Source organism: Meles meles, chromosome 3 (assembly GCF_922984935.1).
Source record: "Meles meles chromosome 3, mMelMel3.1 paternal haplotype, whole genome shotgun sequence".
NCBI lineage: Eukaryota > Metazoa > Chordata > Mammalia > Carnivora > Mustelidae > Meles > Meles meles.
This window is the reverse complement of record NC_060068.1, coordinates 27,945,516-27,970,839: the sequence shown is the minus strand read 5'-3', so window position 1 is coordinate 27,970,839 and position 25,324 is coordinate 27,945,516. Positions and strand designations below refer to the sequence as shown.

The window sequence follows — 25,324 nt, the reverse complement described above, 5'->3', positions numbered from 1 at the left end:
TCAATCTTGAATCTTGTGAGCTTTTACAAGATGTAAAAAATAAAAAAAATAAAAAAAAAGATGTAAAAAATATATAACCCTATAAAAACTGTTCATTCTCCAGAGCACTCCCTTCTTTGTGAAGATCATCTTTTCTGGGCAGCTGTCTTAACCTGGGATCAAATAAAACTTACTTTCTGTTAGAGATTCTAAAAGGCTTGTTCATTTTGGAAACTCACTTTTATGTCCTGCCTTATTTGGGGGCTCCCAACCTGATGGTTATCAACCCAAATTGCTCAGGACACAAAATAAGCTTAGTAAGATTTTGTTTTTGCTAGATATCTGCAACTGTTAGGACTATCATTCTTAGACATAAAACAAGCAGATGTGCTGCAAAGTGGGATATTTGACTCTAGAATTTAAGAATCCCATTAGCTAAGTCTTTGGGTTTCTCAGACCTGAACTAATACCGAACAGGCATGGGCTACATGGTTAATGTTTGTGCATATTTTACAGGGTACCTTGTTGCATGGAAGTTTTCTTGACATTGGTGGGCGACCTAGTACCAAGCAAGCCTTTCCATTGCCCACGAATCTTATCACAGGAGTCTTCTTGAGGTGGAAAGTGCTATAATAGCCTTTAAGTGCTCAACCCATGCCCACCAATATTTGCAAGTTTTGGCTTCTGAGATCCCCACTATCAATAGCCCTTATCTACAGAGAACAAGACAAACAAACACGTGCACCTTAATGTATTGGCAGTAACGAAGAGATGTTAGTGCATCCTGGGCACAAGAAGGTCTTGTGTGCACACCATCGTCAATTCCCATGGGATCTGTGGAGGCTGTCCATCCAGGGAATCCTGGTCTGAAAGGCCAGGTGTTTGGCTCTGGGCTGACCCTCTGCCAGTTCAGTTGTGCTCCAGGCAAATACACAAGCTCAGCTGGCTCTGGGGATAACTGTCTGCCAGCTCAAGCTGATGTGCCCTTTAAAAGAGTGCCAATTGGATTAGGAGCTCAAACGCTAAAGGAGTGGAGCTCAGAACTCAGAAGCACTTACCTTTAGTCCTTGGAAATATAAGAAAGACAGTGACGTCAAAGGGGTGATAGAGAGCACACCCATTTTTCTTCTTGTCCCTGAAAGCTGCCAGAAACTTGCTTCGAATTCCACTGCTGCTACCAAATCTGTTAAATAACAGAAACTCAACAGAGTAAATTTTAAAAATCTAATTGGTTTTATTGATGGATTGATGAATCAGGCAGCATCCCATCTGGCAAGTAGAGGGGAGCTCCAAGGGCTACAGAAAAGGAAATGTTTTCAAAGGTAAGGAGGGAGTGGGAAAAAGGGAACTATTAGCTATGAACCCATTGTTTCAAGCCAACGTGTCCTTCCAAGGAGAACTGAAGGAATCTGTCAGTACATTTCCTAGTGCTGACCAGGAAATCCCCTGGTCATTGTCGACTGGCTGAAGGCTATATTTCTGTGTGGCTGAAACCACAATTAGGATAGGCAATGGACATTGCTTTACTGATTTGAGGCCTCAACCTAAATGACACTATTGTGAGCCTATGATTTTCTTTTTAACAACAATGACAAAAACAAACAATAAACAGCTTAAGGAGAGAAGCAAATGCAAAACCTCTGCTACCTGGCTTTCTTGGATGTTTTACATAGTTCATTCCCAAGAATATTTGTGTTTAGACAAATTCTTTGAGGCCAAGTCATCCTTTTCTCTGAAGTACACTGTCCCATGTATCTTCTAAAACAGTGATTCTCAAGGTGTGAAGGTAAGGGTGGGCTGGAGTGAGGGGGTGATTTTGCTTCCCCAATGTTAGAAAGAAAGCTACAGGCCCCAAATGGTGTCCCTTAGATTGAGTCCCTAAACGATTAATACTAATCTTATTGCAGTTTAGAGGCACCTGGCTAACTCAGCCAGTAGAGCATACGGTTCTTGATCTTAGGGTTGTGGGTTTGAGCCCCACATTGGGTGTGGAGATTACTTAAAAAAAATAAAACCTTAAAAAAAAAAGGAAAAAAAGAAATCACAAACAAAAAATATTAAAAAAAAAAACCTTGCAGTTTCAACGTCCCCCAGAAATATAGTCTTTACCAGAAAGTTGGGATTTTTTGGATCAGTGTCAGTCTTCTCCATGGGCCCTCTCTCCATCCCTCAAAGGCAGATGAGGTCAACTGCAGGTAGATTCCTTGCCTTTCCCCTCGCAAGGAAAAGAAGTCTTTCCCAGAACAATCCTTTTCTTTTGCTAATAAGCTTTCTTGCCCCACCTTCCTTCTATAACGACCTTCCATTTTGCATAATTTCTCATAGCGTTCTTCTATTTGCTAGATGAGCTGCTGCCCGATTTGTGAATTATTTAATAAAACCAAGTACCTCTTTCAAATGAACTCAGCTGACTTTTTTATTTAACACTGCGGACACTGGGGACATATTTAGTGGTCATAACTGGAGGGATAAGGGGGTAGTGCTGCTGACATTGAGTGGGCAGAGACGAGGGGTGTTCAAATATCCTACCATCAAAATCGCCAGATTTAGCAAATATACAAAGATACACAGGGGGTAGGGTGTCCAAATAAAATACAGAACCGGGGTGGCTCAGTGGGTTAAAGCCTCTGCCTTCAGCTCAGGTCATGATCCCAGGTCCTGGGATGGAGCTCCCCATTGGGGTCCCTGCTCTGGGAGAAGCCTGCTTCTCCCTCTCCCACTCCCCCTGCTTGTGTTCCCTCTCTTGATGTCTCTCTGTGTCAAATAAATAAATACAATCTTTAAAAACGATGAATTGTAAATCAATACTGGTGTTTACCTGAAAATCAAACTTAACGAGTCACCACGTCCTTTATCCGGTGATTTCACGCCTCCTGCACAGGACAGGCCCCAGCCACGAAGAGTTCTCCGGGCCAACATGCCCCGACCGCCGGGGTTAGGAGACTCCCGCACAGAGCAGTCTTGGAAACCCGGTCTGCACCCGGACCGCCAGGGCACGCACTGCGGCGCCCTCCGCGTCTCCCCCCACAGAGTTCCAGGATTTGCTCTAGAAGAGTTCCCAGGTGAAGCCGCCGCTGGTCTGGGGCCCGCACAGGCCAACCATTCCCCGAAGCGGCTCGCCCTGGGGCGGGTGCGGAGCCAGAGGACACCGTGAAGCCGAAGAACAGGGGAGGCAGGGTCTTGCTTGCAGCCGGGAGAACACCTGGGGTCTCTGGTCAGCACAACCGGGCAAGCGCGAAGAGACGGGAGCGCGTGCATTCGTGAAGGGGCTTCCGCGGGTCCCCGGCGCGGCAGCGGGCACAAGCCATGCGGGGCCGACAGGTGCAGGTCAGCCCCGCGGCCCGCCCGGCCGGCACCGTCGGCTCTGCGGGGATCCTGCAGCGCCGGTGCCCTCGGTGCTGCATCGGGGCGCTCCGACCCTGCACGGCCGGGTGCGTTGCGGTCGCCGCTGACGTGGTCCGGCGACATGGCCCGGCGACCTCGAAGGACCGTCTCACGCTGAGAAGGGGAAGACGAATTCTTCCCGGGGGCCTCCCCGGCCCCGACGTCTTCCCGTCGGCAGACCCCCACCCAGACAGAAAGACGGCTTCGCGCCCGGCGAGCAGCAGCGACAGCGGGTCGAAGCCGCCCTGGGAGCGAGCGGGCGGGCGGAGGAGTACTTCCCAGCCCGTGGAGGAAACTTAAAGTTCCCTCTAGGCTCCGCGGAGGCCCCGGCCTCTCGGTGGTTGCTCGGGACGGGGCGGGGCCGGGGCGGGGCCGGGGCGGGCCCGGGGGCGTGGCCCAGAAGGGTAGCCCAGGCGCCGGGAGCGCTCTCGTGCCGGACGTTGCGCAGCCGCGACGCCTCGGGCTCGCGCGGCGGGGCGCTTCGGGCTGGTTGCCCCGCCGTGGGAGGCCTCGGCTGCCCCGCGCGCAGGTAGGCGTCGGCCCGCCGGAGTCGCTGACCTGCCCCGGTTTGGGTGTGTGAGCGGCAGGGCTTGGCGTTGCGTTTTCTCAACGGTGCCCGAGGCACTGGCCCTCGCGGCGGAGAGCGCGAGGGACGGGTGGGAGAGACTGGTCCGGGGACAATGGGCGTCCGGGCCCCCGAGCTGCCGGGGCCGAACGGAGGCGCTCCCGCTGCGGGGCGGACTCCGCCGGGGCGACCCGAGACCCTGCGGGCAGCCGGGGTGCTCTGACGCAGGGTGCACCGGGCAGCGGTGGCCGGGACCTGCGGGCCGCGTCGGGGCTGCGGTGGGGCCTGCTGGGGGCCGATCTCGGGCCGCGCCCCCCACCCCCCACTCCCGCCCAGGGAAAGGGTGGCTGCGCGACTCGCCCGATGCGGGCTTGGCTGGCGCTCCTGCCGCCTCTGCCCGCCTCTACGAGCGGACTGTCCTTTGTCTCTCTCTTGCCTTCTTCGTCGGGGCGGTGGGCAGAGCCGGGGGCGCGGTGTCGCCCAAGGGCTTCTCCGGAGCCGCTGGCACGTGGCGCAACTTGGCGGCGTTTACATTTAAAAAATGTCTTATTTTTATTTTTTTAATTCTTTTTGAAATAATTTCACAAAGAAAAAGTTGAGAAACGAGTACGAAAGTATTCTGCGTGGTGTTCCCTTAGACTCCCCAGATGTTAACGTCTGATTTAACGGACCAGGAAGACAGGATACTCGGTCACGTGGACAGGTTTTACTCAGATGGGTCCGCTAGTCTCTCCTTTCTGTTCCTTTTTTGCGGTACAGGATCCAAGTCAGGCGTTAGCTGCATTTAAATGCATTTAGTTGCATTGTCTTGTCTCCCTGGAAAAGCTTACATTTTAAACAGGGGAGGCCCTTGTAACCCCCCAAGACCCTTCAGAGTGGCCTTGGAAGCACCAAGTCTCAAATCAAAGGGTCTTTTCAAATTCCTTCATGCCAGGCCCAAGAGAAAATGTCCAGCAGGACCTCTGGGCAGTTTTTGCGCTGGTGGTCACCCTCTGTGCCCTGACCCATCTTGTCCTAGCCTCGCAGCCCATCCTGGTTCTCCTCCTACTCCTCAGAGATACCTGCTTCAGATATCTCTGAAGAGCCCATCCTTGGCCATCTTCTCTTACCATCTGGACAATTTCCCTGGGTGATCTCTTGTGGCTTCGAGGGTTCTTGTGGTTTTGAGCATACCACAAATCCTCAGAAAACTCACCTGTTTATGATTCCGGCCCAGGCGGTTTCTCCGTTCCAAACTCAGATAGCCTGTGGCCTATGCGGGGGCTTTACAGGCTATCTCAAAAGCATTTCTGCTTCGATATGAGCATATCTTAGCTTGAACTCACGCACATCTGGTCGTCTTCTAGTGCCCCCAGAGTCTATGAATGATGCCACCCTACCCTAGCCACTCAGCCACTCCTGGGGAAGGCCTCCCTGATGAGCTCTTTCCCTACCCGAGTCAATCCAGACTTGGTTTCCTTTTTGAACCCTCCCTGGGCTGGCCCACTTTTCTCCTTGGGAACCACCATCCTGCCTTATGTCTCCCTGTGCTTGCTTTGGTGCCCTCACTCAGTTGTCCACACCAGAGTCAGACTAAGCTTATTAAAATGTCCATGTGATTGTGGCATACTCTGCCTATAATCTTTTAAAATTTCCCTTAACTTAAAAAAAGAAAAAAAGAAAGAAAGCTAAATTAAGATAAGACCATTAACTATAAAGAAGAAACTGACGGTTATTAGAAGGGATAGAGGTAGGTGCATGGGTTAAGTAGGGGATGGGGATTAAGGAGAGCGCTTGTGATGAGTATCAGGTGATGTATGTGGAATTATTGAATCACTATATTGTGTATGTGAAACTAGTATAACACTGTTAACTAACTAGGATTAAAATAAAAACAAAATTAAAGATGCACAAGTAAATAAAATTTCCCCGTGCTGTAGGACAAAGGTCAGACTTCTTAATGGTGACCTCAAGATCTCATTTCAGAATGGCTAGTCCAGTCTCTTCTTGTACCTTCTTCCTCGGGTTCCCTGCTCTGCTCTGACTGGCTTTGCTTCTCTCCTTGCTTGCTGTTCTCCCTACGGGAATTCTGTTCTCTGTGTGCTCAGGGAGTTCTTACTCTTACTTGCAGATCTCTATCTAGTCATCCCTTCCTTAGGGAAGTTTTCTGTGACCTCCCTAACTAGGTCCTGTTGTGCAGATCCTAATCTCTACCATCTTCTCTCCTTGGTAGCTCTGTTAAAGTAGCAATTTTATACAGACCTGCTTAGGACCTGGTAGACACTTTTGATGTTTGCCGAATGAATGAGGACATATGGGGGTATGCAATCTGAATACAGCAACAGCCTCCGTCTGAACATTATTGTTGTTGGGAATTTGTGTACTGTATAGGGCACTGTGTACCCTCGTTCCGTTTCTCTGTTGGTGCTGTCAGGCAGGGCAAGACGGAGCCACCCAGGAGGGGATGGAGAGCCTAGAGAGAATAGCCAGAGGAGCACTGAAAAGGAGAGGTAGCTTCTGCTGCCCTTCTTGCTTAGTTTCCCTTTCCGTCCAGGTTGAATCCGCTGTCTTAACTGACTCCACTGACAGACTAGACTCTCTCCTACTCTTCCATTTCCTGTGCATGTTTTAGAGAATCTTTACAAATGTATTTTGGTTAGAGTCAATCATATGTCAGCAGTTCCTAGTTCTGTTCTAAACAGCCGACTCAGAGTCAGAAGGTGAAGTAGAAATGAAGGCCCGATGGAGGAGGCGATGGGTTGGGTCGCCTGAACGATGGCTGTTTGCTCTGTGGTGTGAGTTGCTCAGTTCAGCAAGTACTCACCGGAGGCATGCCAGGAGCTGTGTTGGCTTCTGGGGATAGGAAGGTGAACAAATTCTGCAGCTGCCTGGCCGGGGAGCACCTGGTGAGGTCAGCATGCGGTAATCAAGGTGAAAACCATATGAGAGGAACCCTTGACTTGGAGAAGGACATTATCCAGCCAGCTGAGGCAGGGGCTAGGTGGGGGAGCCCTGGGGACCAGGCTGGGTGGTGGCCTTGACCTAATTCCAGGACCCTTGCAGTTGTGACCTGGGGAGGTTCTCAGCAGGGTGTGAGGATGGTCCTGTGTCACAGTAACTGGGTGGGAGCTGTCACTGAGTGCTGGTGAATGGAAGAGGACGGAGGACCGCCTGGGGCACAAGAGAGAAAAAGATATTGAGATGAGCTATTGCTGAGGAGCGGGTGGCTGAAGTGGTATCACAGATAATACTCTCTGACCCCAAACCAGCTAGACGTGTTTGAATTTTATCAGTCATATTAAAGCACCCCCAATCAAACACAGAATTTCTGCAGCAAAATGTATGGATATCTGCAGTTAGCAATAGAAATAGACATTCCAAAGAGACTCCCATCATTTTAGATTTTGCTGTTAGAGTGTTGCCAAATTTTGAAGAAATGTTCAGTTTTCCCAGCATTTTTGACTTGTGGGAATTGTGCGTGAGGGGTTGTTGATTTGAAATGATAGCAGATGCTTATAGAGCGTCCACACGCTTATAGAGCTTCATATGCACTGACTCTTGTCCTCATAACAACCCCACCAGGATCGGTACCTGGAAGATCCCTTTGTAGAGGTGAAATGAGGGCACAGACAAGGTCAGCGATTTGCCTATAGTCACAGAGCTCACAACTCGTGGCTTTGTCATCTACATTCTTACCAGGCTGCTGACTTGTGAATGGGAGGTGAGGAGAGGGTTTGAAGGACCAGGTCTTTCTCCCACTCTTCGGTCACCTAGCACCTATAGCCAGCCTGCCCAAGTGCCCAGGAAGGTCAGAAGGGAAGGGGGGTGGGAGCCCTGTAGAAGTGGACTCAGATTCACCGAGGGCCCATGGGGACTTGTTTCCAGGATGCTGCATCTTGTGGTCTGGTTGGGCAGTGAGTTTTCCTCAAAAGCTGTAGGGGAAGTTACATGCAGCGCCAAGTAGAGCAGAGAGAGGAGGAGGTGAGATGGTGAGAGCCGCTGTGCGTAGCTGCAATGTGGGCAGGCTGGGCTTTCAGAAATAAGGATTCTGTAAGGAGATTGTTCTCTAATTTTCTTCCACTCGCTGCGCAAGATACATTGTTCTGGAACACACCAGATGAACGCTTCTGCCTGCTACTCCCTCGTCACTGCAGACCGCTCGCTGCCCACTTGGGGGCACTGAGCAGGTCACCCTGGTAGTATTTGCTCATGTGTGTGCTAGTATCTCAATGCCTTTGTGTGTGCATGTGTGAGTGTGCAAATATATATATATATATATATAAAATATGCATTTTGTGCATATTTTGCATGCATTATATATCAGCAGGAATAATGAAACAATTGAATATCCCACTCAGTTTAAGAAATAGAACCTTATAGGGTGCCTGGGTGGCTCAGTTTGTTAAGCTCTGCCTTTGGCTTAGGCCATGATCCCAGGGTCCTGGGATCGAGTCCCACATCAGGCTCCCCTTGCACTGTGGTGAGTGCTTCTCCCTCTGCTTGCTCTTCCCCCTGCTTGTGCTCTCCCTCTCTCTGTCAAATAAATAAAATCTTTAAAAAATAGAACCTTACTAAAACCTTAGTAATCCTCTGTGTGTCTGCAAATTGTATCTTTTCTCTTCCAGAGGTAACCACTATCCTCAAGCTCCTTTTAATCATTTCCTTGCTTTTCTTTAAAGTTTTACCATGTGTATGTATGTGTTTGCAGATGGTATGTTTATAATATATATTAGTTTTGTTTATATTAGTTTATATCTTATTAGTTTATATTCTATATATTTAATATATATTGGATAATATATATTAGTTTTGTTTAACTTTTTGGTCCTTATAAAACGAAGTATGTAGCAAGCTTTCTGGTGTGTTTTGCTCGGTGTATTTTTGGGATTTATTCAGGGGTTGTGTGGCTACAGTTCTTCATTTACTTTTTCTGTTGTATTCTACTGCATCTGTTCTAGTGATGGCCATTTGGGCCGTCTCTGGTTTCTGCTGTCACAGATAAACAGCATTGGAGTGGGCATTCTTGTCCCGGTCTCCTTGTGTACAGGGACTGTAGTTCCACTAGAGCAGTGGTTATTTAGTAGGGTGGGGGACATGAGGAGGGGAAAATGCATGTGAAGGAGACAGGGAGACACTTTGAGTTGTCATACCTGGCAAGGGGGGAACTACTGTATCTAACCGTTAGAGACCACCCATGCTGCTAAACATTCTATGATGCCCACGACAGCCTCCCATCTCCTCCACCCCTCCCATGCACTAAAGAATTGTTCAGCTTCAGGTGTCAGTGCTAAGGCTGAGAACGCGGGCTCCAGAGAGATACCTGGGCTGAATTGCTGGTTTGGGTGTGTTCAACTTTACTGGATACTAATGCATTGTTTACACTCCTTTTTAGCTGGTATTGCCACTCTGGAAAACAGTATGGACGTTTCTCAAAAAGTAAAAAATGGAACTCTACCCTTTGACCCACCAATTGCACTACTGGGTATTTCCCCAAAACCGAAGGGGTATGTGCACCCCAGTGTTTACGTCCACAATATCCAATGTCCACAATGTCCACAATAGCCAATGTCCACAATAGCCAAACTGTGGAAAGAGCCCAGATGTCCATTGACAGATGAATGGATAAAGAAGATGTAGTATATATATACAATGGAATATTACTCAGCCATCAAAATATGAAATCTTACCATTTGCAACAACATGGATAGAACTAGAGGGTATTATGCTAAGTGAAGTAAGTCAATCAGGAAGAGACAATTATATGATTCCACTCATGTTGAATTTAGGAAACAAAACAGGATCATAGGGGAAGGGAGGGAAAAAAATAAGACAAAATCAGAGAGGGAGAAAAACCGTGAGAGACTCTTAACTCTAGGAAACAAACAGAGAGTTGCTGGAGGGGAGGTAAGTGAGAGGATGCGGTAATTGGGTGATGGGCATTAAGGAGGGCATGTGATGAAATGAGCACTTTTTTTTTTTTTAATGCAACTGGTAAATTACTAAATCTACCTCTGAAACAAACAAAATTGCCAATCTAGTATATGTGAAATGGTATCTCAGTTGTTTTTAAAAGTTTTATTTCCTGTATAGTAATGAGATTTTCATGTTTGTGTGCTGTTTGTATTTCCTTTGAGGAGTGCGTCCTGACACCCTTTTGCGCTTTTCCCTGTTGTGTTGTGTTTTTCTTAATTGTTCCTGTGATTTCTTTTTATGTCTTAAGTTCTTTATATCTCCTAGATACTAATTCCTTATATCTGTTACAGATAACTCTTTCTATTTATGAGTTTTTCCTGATGAACCAAAAAGTTCTTCATTTAAACGTAGATTTCTTCAATTAAACGTAAATTTATCAATCATTTTCTTATGGTTAACATTTTCTGCAGATAGATGTGGTTCCTGCCAGTTCCCCAGGTAGATGTGTCTCCCTTTAGGACCATATCCACGCAAGACTGGAACTGGATCACAGTTCTCCTTCAGGGTCCACAGCTGGGACTAAGGTGAGCAGGTCTGCCTCCGGAGTCTTGGACAAGTGTGTCTCCTCCTGGTTCCCTGGGCTTCCTCTTAGACTGTGGCAGAGAGAGGTTGAAACCAAGTCTCTGGGCCGAATGAGGGTCTGTAGCAGACAATGCTGTTGGCGGGCCTAATGCTAGAGGCCCATGGGGATTGCTGGGTCCCTAGGCGAGCGGGACTAAGGGCAGGGCTAGGAGCTTGGACACAGAGCTGCTTTGGGATCCATAGTCTAGTCCAAGGCTGGCAGGCCAGTTACTGGGGTGTGTACAGTGTGGTTCTTCCTGAGTTTCTTGGTCCATGGGACTGGTTGCAGGAGTAGGGCCAAGCAGGCCTGGAGCTGAGTCCCTAGAGAGTTGGGGCTACTTTTGGAGAGCTTGCCACCAGAGTCCTGGCCTGTCTTTTCAAAGAAGCACTTCTTAGTCTTGGGGTTCACCCAGGTTTTGAAGCCTCCTACCTAGTTCCCAAAGCTCATACCTAGTTCCCAAAGCTTTTTCCGTTGTTGGCTGCCAAATCATAGTGTAGGGAGACAAGCTGGGGCCTTTCCGTTCTGCCATCTTGCTGATATCACTGCTGTTTATTTAGGATAGACTCACCATGTCAGTTCTGCTGTTCAAGTCTCAGTAATTTTGTCTGCTTGGTCATTAATCTTTGGAAGAGTATATTGAAATCTGATGTTATTGTGATAGATTTGTTGGTGTCTGCAGTTAATTTATATTTTGAAGTGGTTATTAAATGCATACAATATAAAATTATTCTATCCTTTTAGTGAGTCAAAAACTCTTTCCCATGAAGTAACCTTCTTTTCCTCTGATAATGCTTCTCTTTATTTTTAATTATAAAAATTAACATAAAATAAAATGTACTGTCTTAACCACTTTTCAGTAGTGTTAAGTATGTTCACCTTGCTGTGCAGCCAATCTTCAGAATATTTTTGTCTTGCAACTTTGAAACTCTCTCCCCATTAAACATCGTCTTCCCATTTCCCCCTCCTCCCTCCACTGGGAAGCCACCATTCTACTTTCTGTTTCTATGAATTTAAGTACTGTAGAAACCTCATGTAAATAGAATCATACAGTGTTTGTCTTTTCATGACTGGTTCATATCATTTAGCATGTCCTTAAGTTTCAGCCATGCTGTAACACATGACTAGATTTCCTTCCTTTTTAGGGGTGAATGATAGTCCACTGTAAGTATATACCACATTTATATACCACATTTTCTTCCATTCATCTTTAATGGACATTTGAGTTGCCCCCACCTCTTGGCTATGATGAACAGTGCTGCTGTGAAGATGAATGTCTCTTGGAAACCCTGCTTTCAGTTCTTTTCACTGCATGCCCAAAAGTAAGACTGCTGGATCATACGGTAGTTCTCTATTTTTAATTTTTTGAGGGACTACCAGACTGTTTACATAGTGGTTGCACCATTTTACATTCCTATCAGCAAAGCACAGGCATTCTCATTTTCCATAGCCTCACCAACATTTATTTTCTTTTTAATAGTGATCATCCCAGTGGGTGTGAGGTGATACCTCATTGTGGTAGTGGTTTGCGTTTTACTAATGATTAGTGATGTTGAGCATCATTTCATATGCTTATTGACCATTTGTATATCTTCTTTGGAGAAATGTCTACACAGGTTCTTTGGCCATGTTTTGATTGGGTCACTTATTTTTTTTGCTGTTGTCAGAGTTATTTGTGTATTAACTTCTTGTCAAATAATATGATTTGCAAATATTTTTCCCATTCCATTAGTTGTCTCTTCACTCTCTTGATTATATCCTTTGATGCACATTTAATATTTGCTTTTTTGCTGGTGCTTTGGTTTCATAGTCAAGAAATCATTGAGAGATCCAATATTCTGAATCTTTACACTGTGTTATCTTTGAAGAATTTTATAATTTTAACTCTTACGTTTAGGTCTTTGTTTTTAAAATATTTTATTTACTTATTTGACAGAAAGAGACACAGCGAGAGAGGGAACACAAGCAGGGGGAGTGGGAGAGGGAGAGCAGGCTTCCCACCCAACAGGGAGTCTGATGCGGGACTTTATCCCAGAATCCTGGGACCATGACCTGAGCCAAAGGCAGATGCTTAACAGTTGAGCCACCCAGGCGCCCCTCATTTAGGTCCTTGATACATTTTGAGTTAATCTTTGTATATGATGTCAGAGCCCACTTTTATTCTTTTGCATGTAGATACCTAGTTTTTTTTTTTTTAAACACCATTTGTTAAAGAGACTGTCCTTTCCCTATTGAGTAGTTTTTACATCCTTTTTGAAGATTACCTGACCATATATGTGAGGGTTTATTTCTGGCTCTGTTATAATTAACTGGTCTCTGTATCTGTCATTATACCAGTGTCATACTGTTTTGACTTCTTTAGCTTTGTAATATGTACTGAAATGAGGAAATGTGGATTCTCCTACTTTGTTCTTCCTTTCCAGAATTACTTTGGCTATTTGGAGTATCTTGATACCAAATGATTTTAGGATGGATTTTTCTATTTCTGGGAAAAAAAAAATATATATATATATCTCCCCAATATTTTGGGATTTTTATAGAGATTGCATTGAACCTGTAGGTTACTTTTGGTTAGGATTCTTCCTAAATATTTATTCTTTTCAATGCTGTGGTAAATGGAGTTGTGTTCCTAATTTCTACTTCAAGTTGTTCATTGTTAATATATAGAAATGCAACTGATTTTTGATATGTTGATTTTGATTTCCGCAACTTTGCTGAACTTGTTTATTCTGACTTTTTAAAAAAATCTTTACATGTAAGATCATGTTATCTGTGAATGGATAATTCTACTTCTTTCCAGTTTGGATGCCTTTTATTTCTTTTCCTTGCCTAATTGCTCTGGCTAAGACTTCTAGTACTATGTTTAATAGAAAGTCCAGAGGGAAAAACTTTATTTTGATCTTGTTTTTAGAGGAAAACCTTTCAGTCTTTCACTATTTTGTATATGAGCTGTGATTTTTTTTCATATTTCATCTCTATTATGTTGAGCTGGTTTCCTTTTAGTCCTAGTTTATTAAGAGTTTTTTATCATAAAAGAGTGTTGAATCTTGTTAAATGTTTTTTCTGCATTTTTTGGTGTGAACATATGGCTTTTGCCTTTCATTCTGTTCACTTGGTATATTACATTGGTAGATTTTTTTATTCTCAAGTTGAACTATCCTGGCATTCCAGAAATAAATCCCACTTTGTTGTGGTAAAGAATCCTTTCAATGTACTATTGAATTTACTTTGCTAATAATATTTTCTTGAGGATCAGTATTTGTCAAGGATATTGGTTTTTAGTTTTCTTCTAGTATCTTAATCTGGCTTAAGTATCAGGATAATGCTGGCTCAGTGATTGTATTTTTCAGCTCCAGAATTTGCTTCTTTTTATTAATATTCTCATTTTATTCATGCATTTCCCGATTTTGTGTCTCTCTGTGTTCTCTTTTAGCTCATTGACTATCTTTAACAAATTGTTTCAAATTCTTCACCAAGAAATTCAGCAGTCTGCCTTTCTTTCAGATCCATTTGCTTCTGTTGGGCCATGTTTCCCAGTTTATTTGTATGCTCGTGATCTGTTGTTGGGATTTGGCTATTCAAAAAACAAAACAAAACAAACAAAAAAACCCCAGTCTCCTCTCTCAGTCTTTATGGCCTGTCTTTGTTCAGGGGAATACTTCACCAGTCAGCCCACCTAGAAGTTTTGAACCTCATCAACATTTTCTGTACTTTTGTTTCAATTACCATGAGCAGCTTGTCCCTAATTTCTTCTCAGAAGTGTATAATCTTTATCTCTCCCTGACATCTGCATGTAAAACTGTAGAATTTCTGTAGCTCTAGTGTACTGTGACACCTGCCTACATTTTCAGTAATCTCCAAACTGCTGCCATTCCCATCAGTGCTGCAAGTCTGATGAGGCAGATATCTATCCCTCAGGCAGCCCTCAGACAAGCCAGAATTTTGGACTCGTAGTCTGCTCTGATTTCCATCCTAAGGGAAGAGTCACTGTGTTTACCCTACTTGTCCCTTACTGATCTGACAGGGAGAGATCTGTCTGTGCACAAAATGCCATGAACTTTTCTGTCCTTTAAAATGGAATCTCATCTTATTTTTCTGTTGGCCTGGGCCCTACACCATTTCAAGTGGTCTCTAGAGTTCTCACAAAGGTATTCATGTTCATATATTGTTGTTAACTTGCATTTCCATGGGGAATGAAGGCCTGGAGCTCAATAGTCCACCATCTGCTGACATCACCTCTGTATTTGTTTTTTGAATTGTCCTCACATTCCATTCTTTTCTTGTAATGTCTTTTTTTTTTTTTTTCTTGTAATGTCTGTATCAGGCTTTGGTATTAGGGTAATGCCCATCTTATGAGTTTAGGGTGTTCCTTCCCTTTTTTTTTTTTTTTTTTTTTTTTGGTCGAGTTTTAGAATAACTGGCATTAATTCTTCTTTAAATGCTTGGTAAAATTCACCAGTGAATGCATTTGATGTTGGGCTTTTGCTCTTTGTTTTTGTCTTTTCGTTTTTGTTTGTTTTTTGGTTGGGAGAGTTGACATTACTGATTCAGTCTTTCTATTGGTAATTGGACTGTTCAAATGTTCTGTTTCTCCTGATTCAGTCTCAGTAGATTGTGTGTTTCTGAGGATTCATCAACTTGTTCTAGGTTGTCCAGTTTATAGGTGTATAATCAATAATCATTCATTGTAGCCTGTATGATCCTTTGTTTCTGTGGTATCAGTTAGTTTCTCCTCTTTCATTTATAATTTTGTTGATTTGGGTTCTCTCTATTTCTTGGATACTGTAGTTAGAAATTTGTCAATTTTGTTCATCTTTTCAAAAAACTAATTCTTAGCTTTGTTAAGCTCACCAATTATTTTTCTGTTCTCTATTTTGCTTGTTTTTGCTCCAGTCTTTTATTTCCTTTCTACTGCTAACTTTGGGCTTAGGTTATTCTTTTTTTTTTTTTTTAATTTAATTTAATTTTAAAATCCAGCATAGTTAATATGCATGTTATATTAGTTTCAGGTGTACAATATAGTGATTCAGCAGTTCCATACATCACCCTGTGCTCATCGTAAGTCCATTCCTTAATCCCCATCACCTATTTTACCCATCCCCAACCCACTTCCCCTCTGATAGCCATCAGTTTGTTCTCTGTAGTTAAGAGTCATTCCTTGATTTCTCTCTCTCTCTCGTTTTCTTTCTTTGCTCATTTTTTTTCTTAAATTGAACATATGAATGAAATCATATTTGTCTTTCTCTGACTCAATTCACTTAGCATTATATTCTCTGACTCCATCCATGTCTTTGCAAATGGCAAGATTTCATTTTTTTATGGCTGAATAATATTCCATTATATATATAAATATAAATTTATATGCATATATATATATATATATATATATATATACACACACACCACTTCTTTATCCATTCATCTTTTCTTTTTATAGTTCCTTGAGATATAAACCTAAGCTTTTTATTTGGGATCATTCTGGTTTTTTTTTAAATGTATGTGTTTATGGCATTAAGCTTCTCCTAGAAATCTTTTGCTGCAACCTAAATGTTTTGGTATGTTGTGTTTCCCTTTTCATTTGTTTCAGATACTATTTATTAAATTTATTTATTTGAGAAAGAGAGCACATGAGTTGTAGGGGCGGGGGAGGGGGCAGAAAGAAAGGGAGAGAGAGAATCTTAAGGTACGTTTTAACTTCCCCTTTAATTTTTTCTTTGATCCCTTGGTAAGAAAATGTTGTTTCATAGTTAGCTCTTTATATATCTTGGACTTCACTATCTAATACAGTGGCCACTGGCCAAAGCACATTTGACTATTTTCATTGAAATTAATTAAAATTACATAAAATTAAAAATTCAGGGACACCTGGGTGGCTCAATGGGTTAAGCCTCTGCCTTCGGCTCAGGTCATGATCTCAGAGTTCTGGAATCGAGCCCCGCATCGGGCTCTCTGCTCGGCAGGGAGCCTGCTTCCACCTCTCTCTCTGCCTGCCTCTCTGCCTACTTGTGATCTCTCTCTCTGTCAAATAAATAAAAAATAAATCTTTAAAAAAAATTCATTTTCTGAGTCACACTAACCATATACATCGGTGTTTAATAACCACATGTGGCTCATGGCTACCATATTGGGCAGCATTGGTAGAAAATATTTCCATTATTACAATAGGTTCTGTTGGTAGTCTTTTTTTTTTTTTTTTTAAAGATTTTATTTATCTTTTTGACAGACAGAGACCACAAGTAGTCAGAGAGGCAGGCAGAGAGAGAGAGAGAGGAGGAAGCAGGCCTCCCGCTGAGCAGAGAGCCTGATTCGAGGCTCCATTCCAGGACCCCGGGATCACGACCCTAGCCGAAGGCAGAGGCTTTAACCCACTGAGCCACCCAGGTGCCCCTCTATTGGTAGTCTTTTTTTTTTTTTTTTTTAAAGATTTTATTTATTTATTTGACAGAGAGAGAGATCACAAGTAGGCAGAGAGGCAGGCAGAGAGAGAGGAGGAAGCAGTCTCCCTGCGGAGCAGAGAACCCGATGCGGGGCTCGATCCCAGGACCCTGAGATCATGACCTGAGCCGAAGGCAGCGGCTTAATCCACTGAGCCACCCAGGCGCCCCTATGGTAGTCTTGATAGAGAATAATAGTTGTCAACCAGGTGCAGTTTTGTCCCTTGTGGGACACATGGTAATGTCTAGAAACATAACTGAATTCCACAGCTAGGGGATTGGTGTTCTACTGGAAAACTACTAAACATCCCATAATATACAGGATAGCCCCCCCACAACAAAGACTCATCCAGCCCACATGCCAATAGTTCTGATGGTGAACACTGTGCCCTACAATATATTTTGGTGTGAAGTAGAGAGCTTATTGTTTTTCCCCCTGCTTAGCCAGTTGACACCATCTCCTGTGTGTACTCAATCCATCCCCCTTTGGTTGCTGGTGAACCTTAAGCTAGAGATGTTTCTTCCTTTAAGGTGTGGAGAAGGTCCTGTTGCCTTGCTAATTAAGATACCCTTTTAAAAAAAATATATATTCTATTTATTTATTTGACAGATAGAGATCACAGGTAGGCAGAGAGGCAGACAGAGAGAGATGGAGAAGCAGGTTCCCCACTGAGCAGAGACCTGATGCAGGACTCGATCCCAGGACCCTGGGATCATGACCTGAGCTGAAGGCAGAGGCTTTAACCCACTGAGCCACCTAGGCGCCCCAAGATACAATTTTTTAAAAAATCAACTTCTGTTGTCTTATAGGTTCTTTGACTGCACATATAGATAACTCTATGTTTCCAGTTCATCATGGCTTCAACTTCAAGGTAAGTGTGTTTGATGAAAGGCTTTATGCAAGTAATTACTCCTCTCTTTTTGAAAGGCCAAGCCCATGACATTTTAGCTCTTGGCCCTGCTGGCCTCACTAAACATTTGGTGTTTAGGAAGGAAAAAGGAGGAAGAGAGAAGAGAAAAGGGAGATTGGAGAGAAGATGAGACAGAACAAGGTAGTATATGCGGTATGGGTGTGGTTCTGTAGCTCCAGTGTCCACCTTGTGTCTAAAAATGTGATTTACTTTCCTCTTCTTTTTTTATTCTTTTAAGATTTATTTATTTATTTATTTTTGAGTGAGAGAAAGCACAGCAGGAGGGGAGAGGGAAAGGGAGAGCACACTGGCACACAGAGCCGGATGTGGGACTCATTCTCACAACCCTGAGATCAGGACCCAAACTAAAACCAGCAGTTGGTCGCTTAATTGACTGCACCACCCCGGCACCCCTTCCTCACCTTTTATTCCACAAGATGGTTGCTGTTGGACTGCCTTAGTCCCTGTAAGCTTTGCCACTCGACAAGTCTCCCCCCACCCAAGTTTTTATTTAAATTTTAGGTAGTTAAGGGGCTCCTGGGTGGCTCAGTGGGTTAAGCCTCTGCCTTCAGCTCAGGTCAGGATCCCAGGGTCCTAGGGTCGAGCCCCACATCAGATTCCCTGCTCAGCGGGGAGTTTGCTTCTCCCTCTGCCCCTCCCCCTGCTCCTGCTCCCCTTCCCCTCAAATAAATAAATAAAATCTTGAAAAAACAGACAAAAATCTGGATCTAGTATCCACTAGAGCTGGTTTTGTTTTAATCTATGTTTGGTAGACTTGGGTGTGGGGAGTTTGCACTGGCCTAGCCCCTCCTCTGGTTCTCCATCACACTTGCCGTAGGGAAAAAGCACCTAGAGCTTAGGAGAGTGTGTCACGCTCCACTGTGTGCGCTGTGTGTGCTGTACTGCTCACTGAAGTCCGTCAGTGCTGACTGGGGCAGATGGCGGCACATAAAAATGGCGTCACCCCACTCTGTTCCCTGGAGATGGGAGTTCATGCCCACTGCTATTCAGGAAGCTCTCACAGAAGAGGGAACAATCTCCCCTCATTTGTCCCTGGCTTCCCTCACATCCCTACCTTCACCCTGTGTCTGAGCTGTTTGCCCACCCAGTGGCCATCTCATGCATGCTGGCTGGGTTTCAAAACTCCACATTTTCAGGATCTAGTGTAGCATGGACCTGCACTAATCCTCCGGGGGAGTGTCTAGCCACACTGTGGCTGGTGCCGCTTCGTCCATGAAGGACAGTCACCCAAACATGTAGGGACTTGGAGTTCATGGTAAAATGCAACACAAAAGCCAATGCCCAGGTTAGCTGTACTCAGAAGTTGCCTCTGCTCCTGTGGTCATGGGCAGGGCAGCTCACTGGTGTTGCTGGCTGTTTTGTCCCTGGAGAGGCAGTGCCACCTCTCCCAAGTGCACTCCAGAAAGACTGCTCCTGGGCTTCTGCCCTCCTTCTCCACAGGAGCACCTCTGTGCTGGCCAAGCTCCAGCCCTGGTGAGGGTGTGGACTCCTCTAACACTTCAGACTTTGAGCTCCACTGCTTCTAAGAACTTGCTATAATCAGCCCTGCTCGTTTTTTTCCCTCAGTGGTCTTGGGGAAATGTTTTTCTTGTGCAGTGCCCTCCACATGTACTCTCTCACATACTCTCTCTCCTATCTCCCTGATCAGGGCTCCTTCCCCTCCCCACCACCCACAATTCTTTCCCAAATCCTGTCTCCACACTTCCTACCTTCCACAGTGTAGCCTCTTTTCTCCCTCTAGTTGTGCACTTTGTTTTTTCAGCCCTCAGACTGATTTCTTGGGTGTTGAGAATTATTGGATATTTATCTAGCTGTATTCCAGGGATAAGGAAAGCACAGGGTCCCCCTACTACTCCTTCATCTTTATCCCTCCTCCCCTTCTCCAGGAGTCTGAAGAGCCATGTGCAGAGGGTGTCTGGTAGGCAGGGCTGCAAACAGCAGTTCTAGTTGTGAGACTGGTGGGAGGCCTGGATCTGCTGCTACAAATCAGGAGAGGCTGGGGGACTTGTGTCAATGGCTACTGTCCCCCAAGAACCGCTGTCCGGGTCCCTGGGACCTGGGGCTTCAGTTTTTCTCTCCCTTCCTGGCCCACACAGAGCATAAGTACCTTACTTCCCCTGAGGTCACACCTCCTGTGCCCTGGCTTCGAGCACAGAGGCCGATGGAGTCAGTGTCCAGGACGTGAGGTTGGAGTGAGTCTCTAATGCGGTTTGAACTCCGAAGTCCCAGGGCAGGTCTGCAGAGAAGTCACTTCTGTGGTAAAGCCTGTGTCCTCTCTCTGGCTAAAATTCTTCTCATAAGGAGGTTGGGCCAGAGTGCACAGGGCAGCCGTAGTGCCCACCTTCCCTGCCCTGTCCACTCTCACAGCCGCAGTGATAGGCCTCACTGCCCTGCTCCGTCTGCTCTAGAGGGCTTCCCGTGACAGCCGAACACAATGGAGTGTCCTGAGGAAGGCTTCTAGAGCTCGCTCTCCTCCTCTTCTTACCTCTGAAGCCTCCTTGCTGTTTACAGAGAGCAAGTGCCTTCAGTTTCAGGGCCTTGTACCTGTAGTTCTTTCTCTGTGCCTGAGATGCCCTGTCTCTAGTGTCTGTAAGCCTCACTCTCTTTTTTAAGCCCCACATTCTGAGCCTTCACTCATCGTCCGTGTAAAATAGCAACTCCAGTCCTCCCCTTCCACTGTATTCTCTGTCCCTTATCCAGGATGCCCCTTTCACGGCCCGGTACCATCCTGCATAGCTACTTGTCTGTTGAACTGTCCTCTTCCTCCTCCAGTTAGAACAGTTGCTGTGCAGGTCAGGAGGGGAGTGTGCCCACTGCCCGTCCCTGGGAAGTGCCTCCTTATGGTTGCTGCTCGTGAAATACAAGTGTCTCTGGGCATCTGATTAGTTCCCACCTGTGCAGGGAGAGTCAGGATAGCAGGGGTTTCCACGTTTCCTGAGTCTGTTTGGCTTCTGAATTGCAGCTAGGAGATAGTAAGATGTCTGATGTCGAGGGAGCCATCCAAAAATCTGTCTGAATCTGCCCAGGTCCTGTACTGGGGTAGTGGGAGTTCCAGTAGGGAGAGTTTGAGAACTTGGGAAACAGGAAACTTGTAACTTCTAACTTAATAAGGGAAAGGAAAGACCCAGGTCAGACGGAAGGATGAAAGGAGAGCCCCTGGGGCCACTGAGTCAGAGGACATCAGTGGGTGTGACTTGTGTAGCCCAGGCTCCTGGGGGTGGTCTCTGTTACCTGGGAGATGACTGTGGTTCCTGAATTTATCCCTAGGGGCGATCCTCTATTCAAAACACTTTAAGAGGGAAAGAACCTAATATCTCTTTAGAATGCTTCCCTTTGAAATACATTTGTGCTTGAAAGAGTAATGTGTGCTGGTCTGAAAAATCTCTTACCTGGCCCTGGGCCTGGTGGTGCTGGGTCTGGGATGCTGTTAAGGCTCGGGACTCTGTGGTGGGAGCGCCATCTTCTCAGGCAGTCCTTGAACAGAGTTTTCTGCTGACACATTGTCTCTGCTCCACATTTTGTTTGCTGTCGTTGCAGCAGCTTCACTGTTGGGAGAGGAGCCGGTTCAAAGCCAAAGTCTACAAAGCTGCTGGAGGTCCTGAATGCACTGGAGGAGGATGAGTCCGGCTACAGCCGGGAGGAGATCTTCATTGCGCCTCCCGACAATGCCTCAGGGGACTTCACTGACGAGGACTCCGGGGATGAAGATGGCCGGCGAGGCTCCCACCTGCCAGGCAGTGTCCTGCATGCCTTTGTGGTGCCCGAGGATTCTGGTACCGAGGAGGAGGAGGAGGACCTGCCACCGGCCACGAAGCGGCAGAAGGCCATGGTGGAGCCCCAGCGTATTTGGACGAAAAGAGATATCCGACCCGACTTCAGCAGTTGGACGGCATCGGACCCTCACATAGAGGATCTCAGAAGCCAGGAACTGAGTCCTGTCGGCCTCTTTGAGTTGTTCTTTGATGAAGGAACGATTAATTTCATTGTTAATGAAACCAATCGTTATGCTTGGCAGAAAAATGTCAACCTCGGGCTCACAGCCCAGGAATTAAAGTGTGTTTTGGGCATTTTGATTTTAAGTGGGTATATATCCTATCCGAGGAGAAGGATGTTTTGGGAAACATCCCCCGATTCACATCATCATCTTGTGGCTGATGCAATTAGAAGGGACAGATTTGAACTGATCTTCTCATACCTGCATTTTGCAGATAACACTGAGCTGGATGAAAGCGACAGGTTCGCCAAAGTCAGGCCTCTCATTGTCCGGATGAATCGCAATTTCCAGAAGCACGCGCCCCTGGAAGAGTTCTACAGCTTCGGAGAGTCCATGTGTGAGTACTTTGGGCACCGGGGATCCAAGCAGCTGCGTGCCGGGAAGCCCGCGCAGCTGGGCTACAAGATCTGGTGTGGGACAACCAGCAGGGGCTACCTGGTGTGGTTTGAGCCCTCCCAGGGCACACTGTTTACCAAATCGCACAGGGGCCTGGACCTCGGGGGCAGTATGGTGGTCAAGTTCGTGGACGCACTGCAGGAGCGTGGCTGTCTGCCATACCACATATTCTTTGACAAGGTTTTTACAAGTGTCAAACTCATGTCCATTTTGAGGAAGAAGGGGGTGAAGGCCACAGGAACTGTTCGTGAGTACAGGACTGAGCGATGTCCCCTCAAAGATCCCAAAGAACTGAAGAAAATGAAGAGGGGCTCGTTTGATTATAAAGTTGATGAGAGCGAGGAGATTATCGTGTGCCGCTGGCATGATAGCAGCGTGGTCAACATCTGCTCCAATGCTGTGGGCATAGAGCCCATGGGGCTCACCGGCCACCATGCAGGAGCAGCCAAGACACGGACCCAGGTCCATCAGCCCTCCCTGGTGAAGCTGTACCAGGAGAAGGTGGGGGGTGTCAGTCGGATGGACCAGAACATTGCCAAGTACAAGGTGAAGATCCGTGGCATGAAGTGGTACTCGAGCTTCATCGGCTACGTCATTGATGCCGCCCTCAATAATGCCTGGCAGCTGCACAAGATCTGCAGCCACGACGCCCAGGTGGACCTCCTGGCCTTCCGGAGGTACGTGGCCTGTGTGTACCTGGAGAGCAACGCTGACATGTCCTCCCAGGGGCGGCGAAGCAGGCGGTTGGAAACTGAGAGCCGCTTTGACATGATTGGGCACTGGATAGTCCACCAGGACAAGAGGACCCGGTGTGCTCTCTGCCACTCGCAGACCAACACCCGCTGCGAAAAGTGCCAGAAGGGTGTCCACGCCAAGTGCTTCAGGGAGTACCACATCCGGTGATGCACAGTGGGCAGAGGGAGCCCTCTGGAAGCTTGGCTCGTGAGATGCCCACAGCCAGTTACATATAGTACATGGGGCACTGGGTTTTGCTTTGGAAAAGAGACCTGAATCCCTAATGATGTGCTTTTGTAACCCCCCATGTCCATTATAGTTATATTTTTATTGTCTTCTGTGATGCCTACATGTAACCTAAGTTACTATTTATATTGATAATTATAGGTGTTTCTAAGTCTCTATACTGTTATTTATTTCAATGATGGGCCCCTTTTTATTCAAATAAAAATCTTGCTCCGGGTGATAGCTGAGTCCTAGTAAAGAAGATCAAATACAGCCAAAAACTTAGAGAAACTTTCGTGAAGACTGAAAAAGTTTTATAATTGTATGCTATTGATTATAATCTAAGATAGGACAATAGTATATAAGCATGGTATTAATATGATGAAGGATATTTTGTTACATTATTTCACTTTAACACTAGCAAACTGTCCAGGGATAGATAATCTGCCTTGTGTTTATCCAGATGGCTAGATTTGCAGAGTTTGTATTTTCTGATAAAAATATTTTCCTAATTCAAGTATAGCCTTATTGAATCCATTTTTATAACTAATGTGAGATAGGAATCTGTTTTCCCCTCGAAGTGATGGTTTGCATCATTTATGAAAATATATGTGTATTTCCCCACTGATTTAAATTCTACCTATATAAATTACTGAAGTTTGGGATTAAGTTTTGAAACATAGAAAATATTTTATATTGAAAAATAGTGAAATGGATTCCAGAAGAATAAAAGAAATACATGTAAAAATTTGGAGCTATCAGAAATCAAAGAAAGGGTGTTGAATGTCTTCTCTTTATTTGGGAAACAACTTTCTACAACAGCACAAATTTAAGAGAGGGCACATCAGTATATTCCACTGTACAAAACAAACATTGACATTCATTACCAAAGTTAAAATGCAAATAGAGAAAATACATTCTAAATTATTACATTTAGGGACACCTGGGTGGCTCAGTCCTTTAAGAGTCTGCCTTTGGCTCAGGTCCTGATCCCAGGGTCCTGGGATCAAGCCCATATCAGGCTCCCTGCTCAGTGGGGAGTTTATTTCTCCCTCTCTCTCCCTCTGTCTCTGCTTCTTGCTTATACTTTCTCTCAAATAAATAATCTTAAAAAAATAGTAAATAAGGCAAAAAATGTGCATTTTTGTAAAAAAAACTTATTCTGTGAAATGGTATATGGGAAGTCACTATACCATGCTTGCGATTTTTCAACTCCACACCATGTAGTTACAACCGAAGGGTTAGGAATTGAACCTGTGTAATCATAAGGAATGTCATCTAATTGCTCAAGCAAGAAAAGAAAAAAATACTCGGAATTTTAAAAAGCCAGATTTAAAAAGTTATTTCCCTATCAGTCTTAGTAAATACAATGATGGTATGAAAGAATAACATTCCTCTGCCACAAGCAGATGTCCCTTGCAGGTCTTCCATTTAATTTTGTTTTCTAGGCCTTTATAAGTTATCTCTAGGGCAGTGGGTGGCTCAGTGGGTTAAGCCTCTGCCTTCAGCTCAGGTCATGATCTCAGGGTCCTGGGATCGAGCCCCACATTAGGCTCTGCTCAGCAGGGAGCCTGCTTCCCCCTCACCCTCTGCCTGCTGCTCTGCCTACTTGTGATCTCTCTCTGTTAAATAAATAAAATCTTAAAGTTATCTCTAAATGTTATAAATTAAATTATTTACCCCCCAGTGTGGAATATCGGCCATAATATAGGATGAATTTTATTATACAAATATTTTTAAATAAATAAATTATTACATTTATAGTAATATCCTCAGGAAATAAAGATCACATACACACACTGAAAGCAAGGGTAAAATGTACAATGTTGTAGGAAAATGATGGCTGATAAAAACAAATGAATAGTTAATACATGCAAGAGGTTCTACTCTGTTGGCAATGAAATTCAAATAAAAGCAATTGGTAGATTTTTTTTTTCACTAAATGCATTTGTTACTTACACACCACTGCTGTTGAAAGGTGGCAGACTCATGCGGTACCTGAGAGAGTGTAAATCTGTACATCATTTCTGAAGGCAATTTGATAAGGTCTATCAAAAATCTTCAAACCTGTTCATTACTATAAAGTGAAGCAGATGTTTAGTCCATTGTGATGTAAGTATTTAAAAGAAGGGAGAAAGGGCATTTCCTTTCTTTGGTAGAATCCTAGTT

At 45.0% G+C, this 25,324-nt stretch overlaps 2 protein-coding genes across 8 annotated transcripts; one reads left to right on the top strand and one right to left on the bottom strand.

Moving 5' to 3' along the window:
- Positions 1–7,776, bottom strand: LOC123939182 (basic proline-rich protein-like). The gene is made up of 7 exons (XM_046001123.1): positions 7,766–7,776; positions 6,732–6,810; positions 5,124–5,180; positions 3,747–4,429; positions 2,798–3,637; positions 1,038–1,162; positions 1–964 (listed from the first exon to the last, which is right to left on the bottom strand). The coding sequence occupies exons 1-7, from the start codon at positions 7,774–7,776 to the stop codon at positions 918–920; spliced, it is 1,842 nt and encodes a 613-aa protein (XP_045857079.1). The 3' UTR covers positions 1–917.
- PGBD2 (piggyBac transposable element derived 2) lies at positions 3,796–24,005 on the top strand. Of its 7 annotated transcripts, none has more exons than XM_045998712.1 (4): positions 3,871–3,892; positions 10,291–10,404; positions 17,684–17,745; positions 21,346–24,005. In XM_045998712.1, exons 3-4 carry the CDS (start codon positions 17,729–17,731, stop codon positions 23,096–23,098), a joined length of 1,770 nt encoding a protein of 589 aa, XP_045854668.1. In that variant the 5' UTR covers positions 3,871–3,892; positions 10,291–10,404; positions 17,684–17,728; the 3' UTR covers positions 23,099–24,005. The 7 variants fall into 7 exon arrangements, with proteins under 7 accessions (XP_045854665.1, XP_045854663.1, XP_045854664.1 ...); XM_045998710.1 differs by having other exon boundaries at positions 21,343–24,005; XM_045998709.1 differs by lacking the exon at positions 17,684–17,745 and having other exon boundaries at positions 3,796–3,892.
- Positions 24,006–25,324: the final 1,319 nt, after the last annotated feature.

Excerpts from the sequence above, each read along its gene's own strand:
- LOC123939182 (XM_046001123.1), bottom strand. Across the intron at positions 5,181-6,731 it reads CAGCTCCTGGCATGCCTCCG|GCCACAGGCTATCTGAGTTT; the intron begins GTGAGTACTTGC and ends GCCCCCGCATAG. Across the intron at positions 3,638-3,746 it reads CTTCTGGGCCACGCCCCCGG|TACTCCTCCGCCCGCCCGCT; the intron begins GCCCGCCCCGGC and ends CGGGCTGGGAAG.
- PGBD2 (XM_045998707.1), top strand. The coding sequence starts at position 10,295 with ATGTGGTTCCTGCCAGTTCCCCAGGTAGATGTGTCTCCCTTTAGGACC. Across the intron at positions 10,405-21,342 it reads GGTCCACAGCTGGGACTAAG|CAGCTTCACTGTTGGGAGAG; the intron begins GTGAGCAGGTCT and ends CTGTCGTTGCAG.